A 22,410-nucleotide genomic window follows, 5' to 3' on the forward strand; every position below is an offset into this window, starting at 1 on the left:
TTGACTTATGATGGAAGCAGTTCGGATCTCACGTTAAGCTGTAGGCCTACGTCTCATGGAGTCTTAAGCAGAAAAAAATAATTGAACTTCAGTCACCAACTAACCAAGCAAATAATATCTGAATATCATTTTAACTCTAGGTCACTTTCTTGATAACCTTGGCATTGCATCATTGAGTTACCACAATAAGTTATTGTTGAGAAGAAAAATTATAATTATTAAATATAAATATAATTCGTGTTTTATTTGACTTTAAATTTTGACTTTTCGAAAAATTTTCTTCGTCTGAACTATTATAGCACAGTAATCCTTGACTTAGATTGTAATGCGTTCCATAAACTTTTTACATAACTTGAAATTTATTCAAGTATAATTTATAAATTCCTTAAATGCAATTTCATAAGAAACTGCAATATTTATTACTATTAATTGTGTTATATACATGTGTAATTTACAGTATTATTTACTTAGTAATACTTGATAAACGAAACATCAGCAGTGTTTACTCGAATATAAACTATAAAAGTGTGAAATATATATATATCAGGTCCGTATTTATATAACATGGGTCATGATCTGAGGCGGCAAATTTCAAAAATTTATTATGCACATGCATGGATATGACATGATTTTTTTGTAACCTTAGCACATATCAAAGTAAGAATTTAACTAGAAAGAAGTAACTAACATTTTAGTTTCTTCTCCCATTGTTGACATTGTACTGTATTATTTTATTGTAGTCTCAAACTCTTTCCATTGTTGATTAACTTCGAGAATTACTTATGTTTTTAACGTTTATTAACCCAACCACCAGCTCAATTAATTTATGGGTGTTTCATTTCATTGTTGTAACAAATTTGTGTCATTATTCTTGAGCGTAATAATTCGAATATGTCATTAGTTGTTTGCCTACAAGCAGCCTTCTAGATGTGATTGATATTTCTCTATTGTACAAGTAAAGTCTAAGATGCGAGAAGAGATCAGATAGATGTGAGTATAGAAATCAGTATAAACTTAAATAAATGAATAAATAATTAAAAGAACAGAAATTTCTTAATGTGAATAATGTTTTAATTATATAATGATCATTCGCTTCATTGCCTTAAATTTTCTACAGCGGTATTTGTTGATACTGATGGAGTGAGCGGCAAAATGTTAAATACGATTACAAGTTTTATATATTATTTCCTTTATATATTTCTTTATACAGAAAAATATATTGTATATTACATATGTTGTTGGACACTACAATGAATATTAACAATGCAAAAGTAGAAACATGTTTATACGTGTTAGTAATTTTACAAGTAATTTTTGAGATTGATTACGTAATTGTGAATTGACTAAGTTGGGAGGTTGCGTTATATCTAACAATTCAAACAATGAAAACAGTCATGGCCTTTCGAGACGTCAGCATATGAATGATTTGAAGTAAAAAAAAAAAAAAAAATCAATATCCCACATTTTCCTCCTTGATAACTTAACATGAATATTTATTAAATTTTCCTATATTGATGACGGACGGACAGTTGTCACTAGTTACGTTGCACCATAATATAGTCATATGTCTGTAAAGTTCTATCAGTGATAAATTAGACAATAATACAATCCCTTACACACACACACACACACACACACACACATATATATATATATATATATACAGGGCTGTAGTCGAGGGTACACGGTGGTACACGCCGTATACCCTCTGCTTAATCTTAGCTATTAGAGTATACCCTCTGCCTCAAAGCGTATAGTACTTTCTACTTTTGTTTCATTTATATTTATTTATGTATTTATTTGAGAACAGTAGAAAGATAAGCCTCGGATGTGGACTACTTTTTCTGGATGCCAACCTTGTTGTGGTCTGTTTATGATAAATGGATTTGTGGTTTAAGACGCATGGACCCGGAGCCATGGGACGGATTAGTGAAGCACATGGAATGGATTGAATGGTGCCGTGAATGATTGTGGGAGTCTTTGGAAGTGATGATGAACTCTTTGAAGCACGGTGGTATCTAAAAGGTGGTATAATATTAGTGCTTCAAAGAGTTAAGAAGTGCATCAAGAAGATGTTATGAAATGCTTTTAGACTAAGGAACAGTAATGTATCCTTTATATTTTAATTGAACCAATACATGCGTTTTACAGTGTTCATTAGAAAAAGGCTTCTATATCTTTTATGACAATCATAGATGATCAGAAAACAGCGTATACCCTCTGAAAACTTTAAGATATCAGTGGCGGCGTGGCGGTACGTGACTGAATTCAGCATGATTCGCGTTGCTCAAAATAAAGTGACAATTTTTTTTGGAGGTTTCCAACAATATGATTTTCTGATGGTTTGCATAACTAATAGGATATTGCCATGTATTGGGTTGTTGAAAAATTGACGTAAGATTTCGGGTACTTTCACTTAGATACATCCTTGTGGACACAAACCATACTGTCTGTACACTACTGTGTTACATATCATCTGAAAGCTTATGTTCTGCCCTTTCTGGATATATGGGCCATTACAATATCTCTGTACTTTCTTCTATTTTCAAGCTATATGAATAGGATCCAAAAACACGATTTTCTCAAAAGAAACCTGTAAACAGCTCAAAATGTTAATGAACTGTGAATAGTATGAGCAGATATACAATACAAAATTAGCTCCGAAAATTCTATTGTGATGGCATATGTTTGGAAGAAAGAAGGTGACGAACGTCATTTTAATGTTGGCGACTGCGAATCGAAGGTAGGTCATAAGTGAAGCAAATCCGTGGAAACGATACGAAAGGTTGCACAGAAATTCGGCGTTGTTTATTACCGTAGCAATGCATTTTGAGAAACTATGGATAGTTGAAAAAAGATGGAAAAATGGATATTACACAAATTGATCACGATTACAAATGTCCGTGTTTTAAATTCTACTCTACGCTGCTGCTGCTCTTGCGCCATGAAAACGATCCAATTCTCGAACACACTCCTACATGCGAGGAAAAATGAGTCTTATACGAGCGGCAATCAATACGTACTACCAATGATTAAATCGCGCTTCCACTCCTCAAACTTTTCCAGAGCTGATGTTGCAATCAGAGACATTTATGGTGATCGTGACAATATTCGTAGGTGTGTTGTTCCACAATATCTTACTCAGTCGTGGAAAATTCATGACTTTCGAAAATCCAGAATATTGACAAAATACATCAAAAACTGAAACGTCTATTTCGGCCATTTGTCAACAGGAATAGTCTGATCATGTTTCACAATAACAATGTGAATAAATGATGATACAAAGGTTACATACATTGTGATATGAAACGCTCTCTTTCCACGATGCTCACCCACGGACTCCCACCTTTTCTAGCATCTGGACATTTCTTAAACTGACATGTCTTCAACAACTTCAACAAACAAGAGAGTACCCAGGATGCCTTCGAAGAATATATCTACTCCAGAATCTCAAATTTTTATATGGTTGAAATTCTCGTAGACTGAAATGGTTTGATAATGGATGCTTTTATTTCTATTAATTCCGTTCAGCACTGTGGTAGTTTGAGCTTGTGATTGAATTAAAAACCTGCATTAATTTCACAACCCAATATCAAACACGATTTCTTAACCTTTTACAGTCTGCTCACCCCGAATATATACAGGGGGTTTCAAAACAACACCGACAACGTTTGGGAGGTGATTCCTGACACCAAGATAAGACAAAAAGTATAGACCAACCTGGGTGCACAAATGCTCCCTTTCGGAGTTATAGGCTGTCGAAAACACGGAAAAATGAACTTTAAAAGTCCATAGCTCCAAAACTATGGGACCTACCGTAGTCGGGTCAAGACTTCACTTAGGAACTAATATGTGCACTATCCAAAAATACATGTTTCAGAATCCTGCGGTACTCACGCAACATTTTTTATAGAGGGAGTTTGATATATACATAGTTTTAATGCTAAACGTGAGTCAAATTTCACTTTCAGTTGACTCTGAAGAATTAGTTGTTTCATCCAGTCGTATAGTGAAGAAAGTCATGAGTTATTCAAAGCTTCATCCGAAATTTCCGAAAATTATTCGTTACACGGCAGAAATTGTTAACCTTAATTTAACAGTGTAGTCTGATACAAATATTTCGTTGCCCAGCAAAAATTCCCTTAGGACACACACACTTACCTTCCACTCCTAATATAATTTCACTGATAATACGTACTACCTAATTCAACCAGTTTTTTGAACAATTCTTTCAGGAGTGTTGACAGATATATATATATATATATATATATATATATATATATATATATATATATATATATATATGCGAAGAATATTAAATTCAACGCGATCTATATTTAAGGGAATCCGATGGTACTTGTATTTATTTACAAAACATCAAATAAACTAGAATGGCTACATTTATGGTTAGTGACTTAATGATAATCTCACCAGTAATTGTCTTCTGGTAAGGACTAGAATCACTGGCAACACTGTGTAGAAGATTTTGTGACATTATCCGAATTGCAGAATTGCAAGAGCTGCACTTCAGCATGGCATTATTACGATGATAATGACGTTAGTACTTTCCACTCCCGAACTCCACGCAACGTCTGAAGGGAAGTGTTGTGCTGGGGAGTAAGACGTTTGAGTCACTATTGGAAATCACAATGTAGGGCAATCGGTTGTGTCAGTGGCTAAAATTTTAACATGAGAATGGTCGATTTTATGCAATGAGTATTTGATGAGAAAAGAATAGCTAAATAGAACACTATTTCATTTTTTCAAAGATTGTAATGACTCGCCGAATCAATCGTGTCAAGGTAAGACCATCACTGGTTGGTACATAGAAGTTCTTCTAGATATATTTGTAATTCTCGAAGGTCAAGGATTCATATATATGCAATTTCGTTTGCTAAAATCCTGTATGGGAACTTAAACACGTGTGAGAAAATGAAACCAGTTTTAAGGAAGTGAACAAGTGACCAAAGGGTGTTATCCGCGTCGTATGCCAGTTACATCACAGTAAGTGTATTAATGAAAGTAAAACTGGCCGAACTTACTAGTTGACCTTGAGATGAATGTGAATTACATGTGAAGAAATGTTTTGTAGTTTTCTTTCCTTTCAATAACAGGCGAAAACATTTATAATTTGCTTTGAACATTCAATTAAAGAGAAAGAAAGGAAAAAAGAAAAAAAACAATATCAATATCAATCTGCGTGCAAATTGAGTTTGTTATTTCAACGATTATTATTATTATTATTATTATTATTATTATTATTATTATTATTATTATTATTACATTTTAAGTACGTATATATATGCTATATTAAAAGAGTAACAGTACAGTTGTTCTACTTGTACACGGTGTATTACTAAAATCCGTCTTTGTCTTGACCGAAAGAATTACCTAGTATTGGCTTGTTATAACATGAAATAGTCTACATAACCGTTACCTAAAATCGAATTGTCGTCCAGAATCGAATCGAAAATATTAGACAACTGTAATGGTGCATCTGAAGAATACTACTGTAAATATGGTTTCAGCAATTTATTTAGTACACACGAACTAAGGAAAGTACTCATCAAATATTTTCTGTGTAGTAATGTATACAACGAAGGAGGAACATATACAGCGTGTTTCAAAACAACACCGACAACGTTTGGGAGGTGATTCCTGACACCAAGATAAGACAAAAAGTATAGACCAATCTGGGTGCACAAATGCTTCCTTTCGGAGTTATAGGCTGCCGAAAACATGAAAAAATCAACTTTAGAGGTCCATAGTTCCAAAACTATGGGACCTACCGTAGTCGGGTCAAGAATTCACTTAGGAACTAGTATGTGCCCTATCTGAATATCCAAGTTTCACAATCCTAGGGTACTTCCGAAACAATTTTTATAGATGCAGTTTGACTATGGGCACGTTTGAAGTACGTACCAACTACCTCTATAAAAATTGTTGCGGAGGCACGACAGGACAAAAGCATAACTAAATTGGAATTAAAATGATAAATACGAAAAATGTGCCCCTTATAAATTGTAATTGTTTCTATATGATTCACAACAATGTACTCTTACCAGCAGCGAGAGCGAGGAATGGTGAATCTTAGTTCTGTGCGTAGCTACAGTGAGGGCAGCTATACCCTGGCCGGTGAACGATGATTTCTGACAGCTTTGCACAAGGTCACGGCGAGCGAGCAGAAGACAGCAGGTCAACCAACCTTAGGCTCAGAACCTGTCGCGTCTCCATGGTAACCACCGCACATTGCCAAACTTTCACTCACCCTCAACGAGGAAGCAGACAATTCTCCCCTTGCGCGAGAAGCACATGGCAATACCGCACTCCTCAGTCGTCCTCGGGAGCTGAGCTGTCAGAAATCATCGTTTGCCGGCCAGGGTATACACGAGTGACAAGTGTATGATTAATCATAGTAGGATACTGATCAGTTCGCCCCTCCTATCACTTTCACCAACCTTTCCACTATCACTTACTGCTTTCGTGAGAAGGAGGTCCGTGATACCGTGAAAAAAAAAATGAAATCTATATTCATGCGATCACTACGTGAATAATACAAGTTTATTTCATGATATTAACAATTACTATTGTTATTTACGGTTGCAATCTGCCAGTCCGAGACACGGCGGATCCATAGGTTGTGATGGCTAATGAAAAATCTCTTACAAGGGGTTATGGAAGAAATGCCTTCTGAGCCGATGTTGTTGAGGTGAATGGTCACGATGGGAGAGAACGGTTGCTCATAGTGTGTTCAGGGCGCTGTTGATGTCAAATACGGGCTCAGATCTACCTAACATTACGATTGGTTTCTATAACTTTACAGTATACTAAAGTATCTTAAGATCGTACATAAAACCTAATGCAGTATTATAAGTTGAAGTTTTCATTTTTTTTTTTTTTTTTTTTTAATAAATAAACATTTTCCGACCAGCGAGCTTAATATATTTATTTATCAAAATTAAAACAAAATGTTACAGTTTCAATGAAGACAATGTTAAGTTATTGAAACTTGAATATTTTATTTTAGTTTTCTTAAATAAATGTATTAAGCTCTGGTCAGAAAGTGTTATTTATTTATGTAATAAGTTCCAGAGTCGCAATGGATATAGTTTTATATTTTGCGTAATACGAATTATTAGAGTGAAAAATAAATAAATCCCATGTACCTTTGCGTATTTTGATTCTTAGAATCCTTATGATTTCAGTACCTCATGAAATGCTGGTATCTTAATCAAAGTGGGCATCGCCTTTTGAGTAATAAATCGGATGGATATTGATATATTACGTCTCTAATATCTTTGACTTAAGAACTTTTTAAAGTCACTGCAAAAATTTCCAAAAACCCAAACATTTCTTGAAAATTATACTGGTAAACTATTCAGGAAAGATATTTTTTCTTTAAACGTAAATACAAATCAACTCGTCATTCTAATTCAGACTAGCCAATTACTACATCTCTTGCAATTATGAAAATTGCTGAAATAGTCTTCTAGTTCAATATGAAATATTAAAGAGTATTCACGAACCAACTAGAGTTAGTGACTTTTTTGTTGCATTACATAGCTTAATAATATGATTTCAACTTTTATTCAATAAGTGTTGACTAAGATTAAGTACTGACTCCCTAATTCTAATAAAGTAAAATTCATAAGTGGAGTTCTCAATTTGTGAGGAAATCTTATGGAGCAACTATACTATGAATTATGTGCTTGAAGGTAGACAAATGTTTAGATAATCCTGATATCTCAAGCTCTTAGTCTTTAGAGTCCCTCAGATGTTCTTTAATCCTTGTAAATACATTACTTTTTTGTCATATTCCGATAAAAGTTGTTTACATTGACCAGTACATAAATACTTGCCTAAAGAGATATGATGGTCTACATAGTAATTCTTCTACGCAATGGAATCTGAGATTTATTTACTTTTTGTAATGCAGTATTAGTTTGCTTTAATTAATTTTCAAGCATGTGGTTATCTCATGTCGTATTCTATCCCGATCCACGGGCTGAAATGAACTTACCTTATAAAGCGATACAAATACATCAATGGAACATTCACTTTCTGCTTTTTGTCTAATTCTTGCAGCATGAGATAACAAACTAAAAATCCACTCAATATAAAAAATGTATCCACTATCAAAGGACCATTCAGGAAGACCATATTTTGAAGCTTCACTGTTTCCTAAACAGAAAAAGGAAAAAGGGACAAAACTTATTTAGTTATATAATAAAGTTCAGTCGTTTATCGTTGAATTATGTAATAAATCTAAGATAAATATTTGATATTTACATAATAATAATATAGCTATATTTTGAGTGCTCCGAATAATTCTTGGGCAGAATATCGATATATAACCCTGTATAGTACGTAGATTTATAAAATATCAATATATATAATCCGGTATCTTTTTGTGTCTACTACATGAATATGTATTACTTTACTGTTTGAAGTGAAGAAAGAAAGAAAAAAGAAAAAACTAGTGGTATGTACTTTAAAGATTTTACTCAGGTGTGCCAGTGTCAAAATATCAATAAAGATTATTTAGTAGATTTCCGGTACAGTAGATTTAAATTAATTTATAATGATGAATATAATATAATTGTCAACTGAGCAGGTTAAGACCCTTGTCAGAATGTTAAAATATACAAATTTGTTAAATTCAAAATGGTCTTAAAATCAAGATTTAAATGAAAATAGTCAATTTTCTATAATAACATTTTCAACACAACATAATTTAAGTTTCATTTAAAGAACATTAGTCAAACTTCTTGAAGTTTCACGCCTACCAAGCTAAAAAATATATCGCTTTATTGCCATCCGATTTACTCTACTTAATTTAGACAGTTGGTTTTAGTTTTGCGTTTATATACTCAAACATCTGTACCAAATTTAATTTGCAATGAAATAAACGGTATTTCCTTTCACTATTTTAAATGATTTAAAAAATTTTGCCCAATCTGCACATAAGAAACTTTGTGAACTTCTATTTGTGAAGTTGTATTATTTATATATATAAAAGAAGTGAATTTTAAATCAACATTAAAAAGAACACTTGAGAATAAACGCCAGTAATTTGCTATTTTGTGTCTACTACATGAATGTGTATTACCTTACTGTTTGAAGTGAAGAAAAATAAACAGTGGTGGTATGTTTTCTTAAGATTTTACTTAGGCGTGCCAGTGTCAAGATATCAGTAAGAATTATTTATTATCGTTAAGCAATGACAAGTTTTAAATTGGCGTATGTATTAATGCTGATCGTAACTACCTGGTACAATGTATGTAGTTAATACATACTTAATACGTGATCAGTGTTACATAATATAAAATGACAAATGTAATCAGATATACTTTCTTAGTACTTCCTACTCTAATTTAAAAAATAAAAGAAAATGTATTCTTAAAATTTCATAATACTCTAAACATAATTATCAATTAGTCAATTCTTGCAGTAACTTCCAGAAGTTGCAATTTTCATTCCTGTATTCTAAATACCCGCAAGTTAGATAATTTTATACAAATATTTTAGATAATTTCATACTAGTCTTTTTCAATTTACTAAATTTAACGTAAGGAATACTTATTTCCTTTTTGCTTCGTCTCGTGTGATTGAACAGATTACAAAATATACATATTTTTATTTATTTATTTGTTATTAACATACATAAGACCATTGGATATGTATAAGGAGGGATGCTATTATTTTATAGTCTTTAAAAAACTATAAGATTCTCTCTCTAGCCTTCTTATTATTGTTTAGGCACCATTCATATACGAGAAAAGAAGGTATTACAAAAACAGAATTAATGTTTCCTTTAACTTCAGCTTACATAAATATACTATGTGAGCTCCCTCGTGGCTATATAGTTACGCAGTTGTCTTCGACTGGAGAGATTTGGGTTCGATTCCCATGTGATTTTGATTCCTCATTAAGCTGCAGGTCTAAGTACATAGCCTCAATGCTGATAGGGTTCGCTCAACCCTAATCCCATCAACCAAACATGTTGTGTATGTATACGTATCGTTGTGATGTTCTTTCTTCAATGACTGTGTGAACTGTTATGTAATTTTAACTAAGCAGAACCAGTATAGTAAGTCTATGAATACTATCTCACTTCGACTATTGAGATTGTTTATTGAAACTTACCCTTTCTATTAATTCTGGATTTAAAGCAGGAGATCCTAGGGAAAACATGAATCTGTGGCCCAAAATAATAAGCAGCATAGTCCATAAACGTATTCCATGAATGCCTGCTAAATCTCTTTGCGTAACGTTGACATTAAATAATTTTTCAGCGTTTGCAATCATTGAGAATGAAACTAATAATTTCTCCTTTTTACCTGTAATATTTTCAAAAATGTCGTAATATTAGTAATTTGAAAACAAAAAAAGATAAACAAAATGATTTTATTTCTTATAAAGTAAAAAAGAAAGTAGTAAATTTACATCTGCAAATGTTTAAAAAAATAAAGTCTTCCTATTTCATAAATTGAAGTAGATAAAATTTATTTTGTGATATTACAGTGGACGCAAATAATTTTATGAGAAATTCTATTTTGTCTGGAGGAAAAAAAAACGAATTTTCGGTGCTCTTTGCTGCCATCTTCATTCCTCGAAAGTTCATTAGAATTTGCAGGACAACTTGTTGTAGGCAGTTACATATTATGTAGGATTTAGTTTATTACTCGCTTATCTCTGCTATAAGAAGTTATATAGGTGTATGAAGTCTAGTTGACCAATCATTTAAGTCGTGTCAAAACTTTATAACAGTTCGCTTCAAATCTCCTGACGTTTAAGCGTGTTTTCTTCATAATATCCAATGCAAGTTGGTTGACGTTGTCTAAAACTGTCTGCTTCACTCGATGCTTGGGAGAAATGTTATTTGCTGTCGGTAAAGTTTTTTGCCATAGAACGTTTGTATCTTTAGGAGAAAAGAAAATCTGTTCTCAACACAGAGGACCAAAAAAAATCTACTTCCAATGGTTTATATTTCATTATAAGTTTATTTCTTCATATAACAATTAATCTACAGTGTTTATTCTTCCATCTTCTTCGTACGAAGCGCTTGTTTCGTTCTCTCATCTGTGTTTTACGTATAAACCAAACTCGAGTGAACAAACCATGTTTAAACTGACACACAATCATAGTCATACGTCTTGCAAATAAAATCAGAAAAACAAAAGCACTGCTGAAGAAGACTGCACTTATTTAATAAAAACATATTTACACGTGACGTTTCGATCTTCTAGTCAACGTCTGATGAGGATCTTGGCTAAAAGATCGAAACTTTACTTGTAAATGTATTTTTATTAAATAAGTGCAGTCTTGTTCAGCAGTGTTTTAATTTTTACAAACCATGTTTATAACGAACATTCTGCCTTTCAATGGCATAGAAAGAACAAGGAACTTTGTTTAGTTTAACATTTGAATTCAGGGTGTGTGTATGCGTATTATTGCTGTATTTAGAAAATAAAATGCCACTTAGTAAGCCCAGCGCAAGTGATAATGGTCATTCGAGTGGATATTGTAGAAAAGTGATATGGGTGTTCAGTGTATATTCTTTCTAATAATAATAATAAAAAAAAGTATGAAGGTAGAAAAAATGTAGACTTTTCTAAATGACAAGAAGTGACGGCCAAGGCATGTTCTGTAAGTGTATCGACTGTTCAACGCATATGTAGGAAAGTGAAAAAGCAAGTGAACAGGGTGTCCTAAAATTATTATTCTCGCTTAGAAAGCAAATAAATAATAAATACACCTAAAAGAGTCACAAACCTAGACGACTTTGAAAATAGCGTTTTCTGTCGTACAGTTTTCTATTTCTGTTATAAAGGCGAATTTTACACAGTGGAAAAAAATACTGCATGAACTTAGAAATAAGATATTATACAATGGTTTCATTTCCTCTACGAAAAGATTGTTAAAACAATTAGAATTCTGTTATAGAAAAACTCACGATGAAAGAAAATTTTGCATGGAACGTGAAAGACATCGTGGAGGCTAAGTTGCACTTTCTGTGTAAAATCCACATTAGAGTATCAGAGGATACTGGGCCTATCTTTTACTTCAACGAGACGAGGGTTAATCAAAATCATACAGTAGTTACAGTACATTTGACAGGATTCATCTAGAAATGGACGAATCAAAATACAGAACTATAGGAAAAGGAGGTAGACTCATTATTTGTCACGTCAAGTTTGCTAAAACAGTGAGTATTTAGATCAAAGACAATTGGTGAGTATTTAAAAAAAATGAACTCAGCTTCGTTCGCAATTGGTTTATCAACATTTGAAAAAATAATTTGGAAGAGGGAAGTATAAATACTTTATATAATGCCCCATATCGTTCTATTCATGTAAATAAAATTCCAAATGATCCGACTAAAAAGCAAGATATGGTTAGACCAGAACGGCAATTACTATTCCTCATCTGAAACGAATACTGAGCTGACCGTAAATATACAAACTTGAGCAACTTAACAACGAAAGAGAGTATGACATCATTAGGCTTGCTCCATATCATTGTCAATATAATGGTACTGAGCTGATGTCGGCTCAAATTAAACAAGAAGTTGAGAACAAAACAGTACTTCTAAGATTTCGGACGTCGAAAAATTAATTCATGACTAACTACATAAAGTGACACGCGCAGAGTGGGATGCTTGTGTAAAACACACCGAGAAAGACCGACTTTAAGCAACATACTTACTAACGTGTCTGAATAATGCTTCGTGCAGTGTAAAATTTTGGAGTATACACGAGTGATTTCAACATTAAACTATTAATATTCTTAGAAATATTATTTAATTCTCAGAAAATGTTTAAATTCTCAGAAAGTGACAGCTTGGTATCCTGTTACCGAAAGCCTTCGGGCACTGTCTTGACTTCTTTTGGCAAGTTATAGCTTTCATTGTAACCGAAATGTTCTGTTTAATAAAAACCTGAATAAAATCGTTGAGTTTCCTATTAAGTTTTCTTTAAATTTATTTTTCTTTGTTATTTCATTATCGTGATAAAAAAAAAAAAAAAAAAAAAAGTGTTGAGAAGAAAGACAAACTAATATTAAATGAGTGATAATAATTTCTTTAAATTTTACAACACTGTAAGTAGCTTTTAATGAAACAATCTAAATAACAAATACAATCATTAAAACTTTGTTTTCTTTAACATATGTACTATTTATATAATCAATGTAGCGATAGTAAAGCATGTTCTCAAGGATTTTGATGTAACGATTCTGTAGAATCTTTCCACCACTCAAAATTGCAATTAAAATATGTTGACTACAGAAGTGGTTTACCTAAATTTTCAGAATCAGAGGTAAAGTGTAACTGATTTTACTAAGCTCATAACTGTGGCAATACATATGTAGAACAAATTGACGAGAGAACTCGAAGTTTAGAAAATTGGTTTTCCCAAAACAAACTAAAACACAAACAAATCTAGAGCTCTAAATTTCCATCACATTCAAAATAGGCAGTTGGTAGAAATTGATATAATGTTGAATTATTATAAAATTTTTGGGACTCTGGCTAAATCACAATCTCTCCTGGAAAACTCACATATTTTTCACTGGTCCAAAAGCTCAATAAAACGCTCTATGCATTTAAATCAATCAAACATCTTTACAGCTAGACACGATTCGTAATATATATTTCGGGCTCTTTTAGTTGTTATTTACATATGGCATACTCTTTTGGGGAAATTCCCGAAAAAGTAATATGTTGTTCGTGATTCAAAAAAGGGGTTTAAGAACTATAGCAGGGGCCAAAATAAACGACACATGTAGGCCAATATTTAAGAAACTTAAAACAGTGCCTTACCCTCATTTTACATATTTCGAATGTTGCTCTTTGTTAAAAACAACATTGACTTATTTAACACACCAACCAGGCGTAAGGATAAAATCCATAGCAAACAACACTGCACAAAGTTATATGAAAGGAATCCGATTTTTATGGTTACCATATTATATACTAAACTTTCTCAATATATTCGAAGGACAGAACAAAAAGGAGAATTCAAGAGGTTAATGAAATCAAATCTGTTGAAGCATTGCTTTTATTCCGTAAATGAATTTTTAGATGTGTGAATGAATTTGTCTATTGATAATATTGAAAACATATTTTTTGTGTTGCTTTTATATTGTAGATGTATAGTTTAATTCAATCGTTATGTATTTGTCATGTATGTTTTATATCTTTGTACCTTTGGCGAGTCTTATTCATACGCATGTAATCGCGCAATATGTATGATTAAAAAACGAAATAAATAAATGAATGAACGAATAAGAAAAGGTACAAAAAATCTAGTCAGAAAAAGATCCTTTCTTAGTTTGTTCTGCTCTTAGGATAGACTGTGTTACCAAACTATGTAGAACATGCCATTAACTGTGGAATATAAAAGATACGTCTACTAGTATTCAGCTAAATTTGGGATCGACCGGTCACAACTACTAGCTATTTCTTGCCTCAGGTAAAACTGAAACTAAATATAAAACGCAATATTTTCCTTCTTTTAAACATACATTTGACCATAAGCTATGTACGAGACAAGAACACCAATGCATATTTCATACACGTGTTAAGGATGTGAAACCTGGATTCGATTCCCGGTGGGAACTCATGTGGTTCGGGTCCAGTGGCGGATCTAGAAGGTAAAAACTGGGGGGGGGGGGCAGCCAGAATCCAGACTATAATAGATGTATCGTGAGTTTAGTTACACTTTGAAAACTATATCAGTAATAGGTTAAACTATTTTTGCCACCCAAAAAACTTAAAGGCCAAAGCATCCCCGGCCCCGGGGTAGATCCGCCACTGTTCGGATCCCACGTTAAGCTGTAGATCCACGTTTCACATAGCTGAAAGGGGAGCTAACTTGTAATCCAACCATTCAAATATCAATGCAATATTCATTAAGAAGACATCCCAAAAGCAGCCAAAATTACCTAATTATGAACGTTTCAGCATAACATTATTGTCTTTCTCTTCGCATATCCTTTCAGAAACGTTGACAATTAGTAACTGTGGGTGATTTTTTTTAGGAAAGTTATTTTATATATATAGATTGAATATAAATCCTATTAAATCAAGTAGGAAAATCAATGCAAAAAACTTTTGCTGCTCATCATATTGGTACATATAAAAATACATAGTTTCTGCCAACACGAATGTATGTAAAACCGGTAATCAATCAGTTCGTTGTTGTCCAGCTGTATTCTGTTTTCACTTTGGTGAAAATGAAGTCCTAATAAACGTGTCCTCTACATTTAAATGTACTTGTTTGATGCCTTTTTGCAGAAGCACTTTATATTACGGAAAAGAATTTATCGCTATAATGAAGTGCAGTTGTCATCCTTGCGTATTTTCATTTCAATGTGCTGCGGAGACCCCATAATGCATTCTTTTTCCGCAACATCAATGGGCAGGAAAAATTTTTTTTGGCATTTCCAAAAAGAGAGTTTGTAATCGTATATTCCGCTAGGGCAGATTATTACCATGCTTGTATTATCGTCGTTATATCACTATTATTTTATTCACCACTAATGAAAGAAACTTGTAATTTAACAGTAAAGTCATTATCACATGTTGGATGATTATGAAAACAGTAATTATGGTTTAGGCCAGATATGTTATATGAATAGATCTACTTGAGAAGACTGTGAGATATTTCTGTACTTAAATGCGTATGAAGACTGAGTGGAGGTTCAAGATGGCATAAAGAATTGTGTGGATTTAGTATTGTGTGATTTTTAGCAATTTTACACAATCTTTTAAAATTTATTATTTATTCATTTAATTCTACCATAATTCATCGTATCATAGATTACTTTTAACACAATAATGAAAACTATTGTCATACATAATCAAGATTTACTTAAAAACAAGATAAACCTACCTTTATAAAGCAAGAAAGAAAAATCTTCTAAAAGACTAAGGAAACATGTTTCTAAACGAAACTAATGGTGATGAAGACCTTACTCTGATAATAATACTACTTAGTTACTTATATTATAACTAAAATAATAGATAAACAATTATTAATAATATGAAGAATTTCATTCTAATTAACACTGAAAAATGTGGGGGGAAATCTTGTTTATAAATGGTGACCTTAGGTATTATACTATAACCTTATGTTATTTAAAACATTGATCAAACAATAACTGAATAATTTATTTATGATACAATCAGGTAATAGGTGAACAGTGTATGAGAACACATCTACTGCCATAAGAAAATAAGACAACATAATTTTATAAAATTAAAACACTTATGTAGTCGAATATATATATATATATATATATATATATATATATATATATATATATATATATGTGTGTGTGTGTGTGTGTGTGTGTATCATGTATCAGCGACTTTAAAACAACCCCATATAGGTGTTCAAATAAAATGAACTGTCAAATGTTTTTGTGTTTAAATATATGAAGGCTGAGTGGGAGTCAATTCTTTGAATTATCGGCAGTCAGCTGCAACTCATAGAAAGAGTGAAAAGGGAATGAAATTATTCCAAAAGATGGCGCCTGAATGACCAGCTGAATTCTTTATCAATGTTAAAATCAACTTTGTATCCAGGAACATTTTAGGTTTTGACAAATTTTATTTTGATGTGAATTTATTTTATGTGTTGTTTATAAACAACAAATATGTATTTTAACACTATGTAGTGTTGGCAATTTTTGTATCGAATCAGAAAATTTGGTTCGTCCTTGCCATTTTGGTTACAGTATATACTGAAGTAGTGAACTTAATTAACTATATAAAAACAATTTCTGTGAAAGACAATTTCAGTGACATGCTCGAAATAAGCTCTAAAGCATCTATCGTAGTTAGTACTACCCATTGTGGGTATTGAATAACAAGAAAAAGAAGGCTGTGTGATCTTAGTAGATATACACTAAAGAATATTGATTAAGAAATAGTAAAGGGAGCTATGTTCACTGTAAAGAAAGAAGATCCTAATTTTTCATGATATTGAATTGATATCTAAGTTAAGATTAGTTCATTCTGTTGATAGAAGGGTTAATATTTGGTTTCTGGGAACCGGCACAGATGTACGTACATTACTATTCAAGTCCAACATCCAACTGAGTTTTCCATACGCAATATTAAAGTTACGATTAGCAAATTGTATTATTTCAAAGAGGGAAGTAAAGAAATATTCATTTTAAATACAATTCTTATATCACATTGCAAGGATAAATAATATTTTTCGAGAAAGAAGAATGGTTCTAATATATTGGTCTTGCGGGAATAAAATGTATGCCAGTAAAATTAGACCTGTACGAAGAGAGTTCTATGTACTAAGTTTCGGGTTTTACTAGTGCATAAGTTTCTATTTTATCATTGAAACTTACTATTGCAAATGATAAATCATTGACTGTTGTTTCATAGTCATAATTATCGAATATGTTTCTGTGAATATGACTATAATAACTGAATTGATAAGAAAAACATCGAATTACTTACTTTGAGGTCTATTATTCTCGCTTGTATCTTGTAGCCTGAAGTACAAAATATCATAGCCAGTACTGGCTATCAATAGAATGATGACAACTCCAACGATCAAACTAAAATAAAACCATTAAAATATTATTAACATGATAACAATAAACTAAAATGTTACTTACTTATATTTAAATAGATACGACTTTTGAAGTGAAACTTAAAAAATCCCCAAATCAATTTTTTAGTTGCCTATCTGAATAAATTGGTTTCTCTTCTGACACATAATATTCATTAGAACGAACGTAACCAGCAAGAAATATTTAAAATGTTTCTATAGTTTAATCTAGTTTAATCCCATTTAATCCATTTAAGAAATCTACCTGAATTTTACTTCTACAACTTAAAGAAATTTTCAAGTTTCTCCTTTAAATATTATTATTATTATTATTATTAAATACACAATTCTTAAATTATTATACATATATATATATATATTTTATTTTTGGTATACTTTATTGTATTGTTTCATTTTTCTTTTAATAAACAATTAAACAATAAAAAAATAATTATTAAAATTACTAAACATAATTCTTATTAATTTCATGTAGAGGTGAACGAATCAGATTTCTCACGAATTAAGGATCCTAAAATGTAGTCTGCAGGTATTCTCATTGGATCTTTCTATGGTAAATTGCGGAATCATGGTGAAGTTATTAATAATCATTATTCTCCTATTAGGCATGATGAATATCAACCTTAAAATTTGATATTCGTGGACTAAGAACTAAAAGTAGTGAATCTTCTGTTTCTGACTGTGAATATGACACAATTGCGGTAGCAGAAGCCTGATTGTACAACATTCTTAAAGACTATGATTATTTCCTAGATACATATATCTGTTTCAGAGCCGACAGATTATATAATGAAGAGTCATGTCAAAGAGATGGTGGATCTCTGATAGCAATAAGAAGAAACATTCTGGTGAATCTTTATCTCGAACTTATAAGTCGTCTGTAGATTGAACTAAAATCCAATTCTGTGAAGAATCTTTTGATATCATGTGTTTATTTTCACCCAACTTTTTTCTTTAGATTTTTGGATTACCTGAACCACATTTCCAGCAGGTTGAATCTTGAGAATGATATATTGATGTTCGGAGACTTTAATATATCCCAAATTGATTGGTTAAATAATGATAGGCTTCCAAGAATACATTATTACTCAAAAATAAAGTTTCAGTTATTATCTTCTTTCTATGGATAATTCTAACCTGTGTGTTGAACTTTCTGTGTCCCCTCTTGATGATTTTATCATCAACGCTATCTCAGTGTCAAGAAAGACTAATCAGTATATAATGCACTCTGATTCTTTTCATCATCCGATTAAAACTATTGCATTTTTACCTAAGGGTTGTAAAGCGAATAAATTCCCTGAACGTTTTCAATTTGCTAAAGGTGTTTATTATACATTATATCAACAACGTCTTCCATCTTGACTCTGGAATTGTTGTTTAAATAATTAATATTTTTCTGACCATAGTATGTACTTATTTATTAAAATTAAAATAGAATTAAAATTACATATCAATAATGATTTAACATTGTGAACATATATACGTCAAGTAACGTCTGAAGAAGATAACATTATGTTATTGAAACTGTTACGACTTGTTTTAATTTTGATAAATAAGTACATACTCTGGTCAGAAAAAAATATTAATTATATATCAACAACTAGCTAATACTGATTGGCAGAATATTCTGCTAAAAATAGATATAAATGAAGCGGTTTTGGATCTTGATAAAGTAATTGTACCAGCTATGGTAAATAATGTTCCAAAATGGGAGTCCTAGAACATCAAGATATTCTTATTGATATTCAAAAAATCTGTTTCTTTATTAAGAGCTACGAATTTAGCTCATACAAGATACAAAGTATTTATTATTTGTCAGTTACCGTAAAGCCTTTAACATTCAACTAAAAGATGATAAACGTCTTTACCAGAGCAAAATAGAAAATCAACTAAATAGTAATCCCGAGAAAATTTGGAAACCTAAGAGTAATAGCGAAGTTTCACGTGGAATTGTTAAAAATTATTCCCTGATTCCTATTGTGGGTTGTTGGCAAACTTATTAGCTGATTACTTTACATTAGTTTATCAGACATTTCCATTTACTGTTAATGCAAATAATTATTTGACATTACCGGAAACCTTCTGTGGGAGGAAACCTCATTTGATCACAACTAAAGATGTAAGATATGCCATTAAATCCTTAAAGATCAAATCAGCATCTGATATAGATGGAATAATACCTGTTTTCATAATAAAAGGAGTGACCGAAGTAATTTTACTGGTGTTAACATCTTTGTTTAATTGAAGCTTAAATGTAAACATTTATCCTGAGGCTTCGAAGGTAGTAGTCATAACACCCACACCCAAGACTAAATGGTGTTAGTATCAATGATCATAGGCCTATTTCTATAATAAATGTTATTCTTAAAATTTTTTTAAAAAAATCTACAACTATTTGTGATCAGTTGCATATTAATCAACATAATAGGTTTATAAATGATAACTAAGTTATTACAAACTTGGCAAGTTCTATGCAAAATTTATTTTGTTATTCGATCTGGTGGTCAAACTGATGTTATTTACTGTGATCTTGCAAAAGCATTGGATAAACTGCTTCATCATTTAGTAATAAGTAAGCTGCACAAGTACAAATTGTCAAAATGGCTAGATTCATATTTAAGAAATAGATACTCTAGAGTTAGATATAATGGCTATAGTTCGTCTACTTATAACATAACATCTGGAGTACCTCAAGGTTTTAACCTGGGACTCTTGGTGTTTCTACTTTATATAAATGATTTACCTGATAAGTGAACCTGAAAATATTTTATGTATGCTGATGACATTAAAATCTTTAATGAAATTAATATTGTTCAAGATCAAGTTATATTGCAAGAAAACTGATATATTAGCCAAATGGTCAGAGAATAATTTTCTACCGTTGAGAATTGTCAAAGCTCAAGGTATAACTTTTTCCAGAAAAACTTATCTTTTTTCTCATATATAATAAGTAACCAGGAAATTGAATTGGAAATTATGTTAAAGATCTCGGAATAATATTAGATAACAAATTATTATTTCAAAAACATTTATAGGTAATCACATCTAATGCTAGGAAAAAATTAGCAATGTTAAAATAGCTTTACCGTAATTTTTCAATATTGATATTTGCAAAATTCCCTACATGTACAATGTGCGTTCTCATTTGGAATGTAGTATGGTGATTTGAAACAATAAAGCCAAATATTTTGTAAATACTATTGAGTGTATTCAGAATAACATCCTAGTTCGATTACGATGAAGTTCCGAGATTTCAAAGATGTGAATTTGTCTAAGAACTACATCTATTATCTTTTATGCGATAGGTGATATATTTTTTATCTTAATTTTTTTCATAATATTCTTCGTGAAGGTTTTTTATTGATGCTTTTGTTCCCCCAAAAAACTAGAAATTTTGTTCCTTTTGCCTTTAAAGGTTCTACTGCAAAATTATCTATTTATAAAACCATTGATACTAAAAATAAATTTTATTCTATTCTAGATATTTTCCATACTAAATTTGTTAAAAGTTCGAATAGAACTTATTCCGTTATTAAAGAACCTTTAGCGTTATCTATTTAATTTAGAGTGGTGTCATATGAGTTTTCTTTTCTTTTTTTCTTTTTCTTTTTTTTTGTAAGGGTTGTTAGTTCTGGATTTTAACCATCTCTTTCATCTTTTTTCCTTTCGTGTTTTCTTTTTCTTGTAGATTTAAGATTTTTATTTTAGTTGCATGATCAGATTCTACATACTCATCTTTTATCTTAATTAATATGAGTTTTGTTTAATTATATGAATTACTTTTCTCGTCATCACCCCTTTTTTTAGTTACGATATGTTATATTTTATCCAAGTATAAAATCATTTATAAGTTTGTTGTATGTTAAATTTTATGATATCGACTGCATATACAGCTTATATGTTGCAATTATAATTTACCTATTACTGGATACATTCTATTGCATGTACTGAATATGTATTGCATGTATCATATACTTACCCAGCTGCACATGTGATTGTAAATGCTGTTTGCTCCCTAATAAACAAATTATTATTATTGCTATTAGAATACAAACGTTCACATTATTTGCGTGTGTGAATTTTGGAAACACCAACTTTGTTCTGCTAATTTGAGCTGTTTGTTTTGTCGACGACTCTTAGCTTATCTACGATACTTGCTTTCCCTAAGATACACTTAAATAATACTACTGAATATTATACTTAATAATAATTGCTAAGATCTTATGAAAATTTCTACTTCAATGACTGTTAGTCTCTAAATATATTCACTAATAGTAATTGTAAAGCTCTTTTGAAATACCTACCATATTATAATATCTTGTTTTGAGTAAACATGTTGTTTCTGCACTTGGCACAATTTACTATTTACACCAACATCAAAGTCCAGTCCTAATTTTTCACCAATTTCCTTCATCCCATGTCTGAGAGCAATCTCTAGGTCGTCTGGAGTACACGAAGAAGGAATGCAGAACGCCGAATGCAGTTTATTTCTCCGTTCCTTGGAATAAATTTGCCTCGACTAAAAAGGAAAATGATTTCTTTCATTTATTAGGAATATTCATTTTACTTAATGAAACAATGTGATGAATACTATTAATAGTAATAAATACTTGCCTGAAACATCAAATCAAAAATCTGTCAAAATAGTCATCAGCTATAAAGGAACAGTTTTAAATATTTCACAAGACGTACAACACAACATTACAAATACGTTTTCCGAAAATATGGTATGGAATGATTTAGTGTGTTCGTGCATAGAAGCATAATTGATTGGCTTGGAATAAGATTAAAATCAGAATTTTAATATTTTTCA

General features: G+C 31.4%; 1 protein-coding gene across 1 annotated transcript in view; it reads right to left on the bottom strand.

Annotated features, from left to right (window-relative positions):
- Positions 1-22,410, bottom strand: part of LOC145669878 (nose resistant to fluoxetine protein 6-like) — a 57,972-nt gene that overhangs the window by 27,026 nt on the left and 8,536 nt on the right. The window contains exons 2-5 of the mRNA XM_081738224.1: positions 21,902-22,116; positions 17,486-17,586; positions 10,147-10,340; positions 8,021-8,181 (exon numbers count right to left, since the gene is read on the bottom strand). Coding sequence (XP_081594350.1) covers positions 8,021-8,181; positions 10,147-10,340; positions 17,486-17,586; positions 21,902-22,116 — 671 coding nt within the window. The remainder of the gene's footprint in view (positions 1-8,020; positions 8,182-10,146; positions 10,341-17,485; positions 17,587-21,901; positions 22,117-22,410) is intronic.

Source organism: Thermobia domestica, chromosome 14 (assembly GCF_964235325.1).
Source record: "Thermobia domestica chromosome 14, izTheDome1.hap1.1, whole genome shotgun sequence".
NCBI classification, from domain to species: Eukaryota; Metazoa; Arthropoda; class Insecta; order Zygentoma; family Lepismatidae; genus Thermobia; species Thermobia domestica.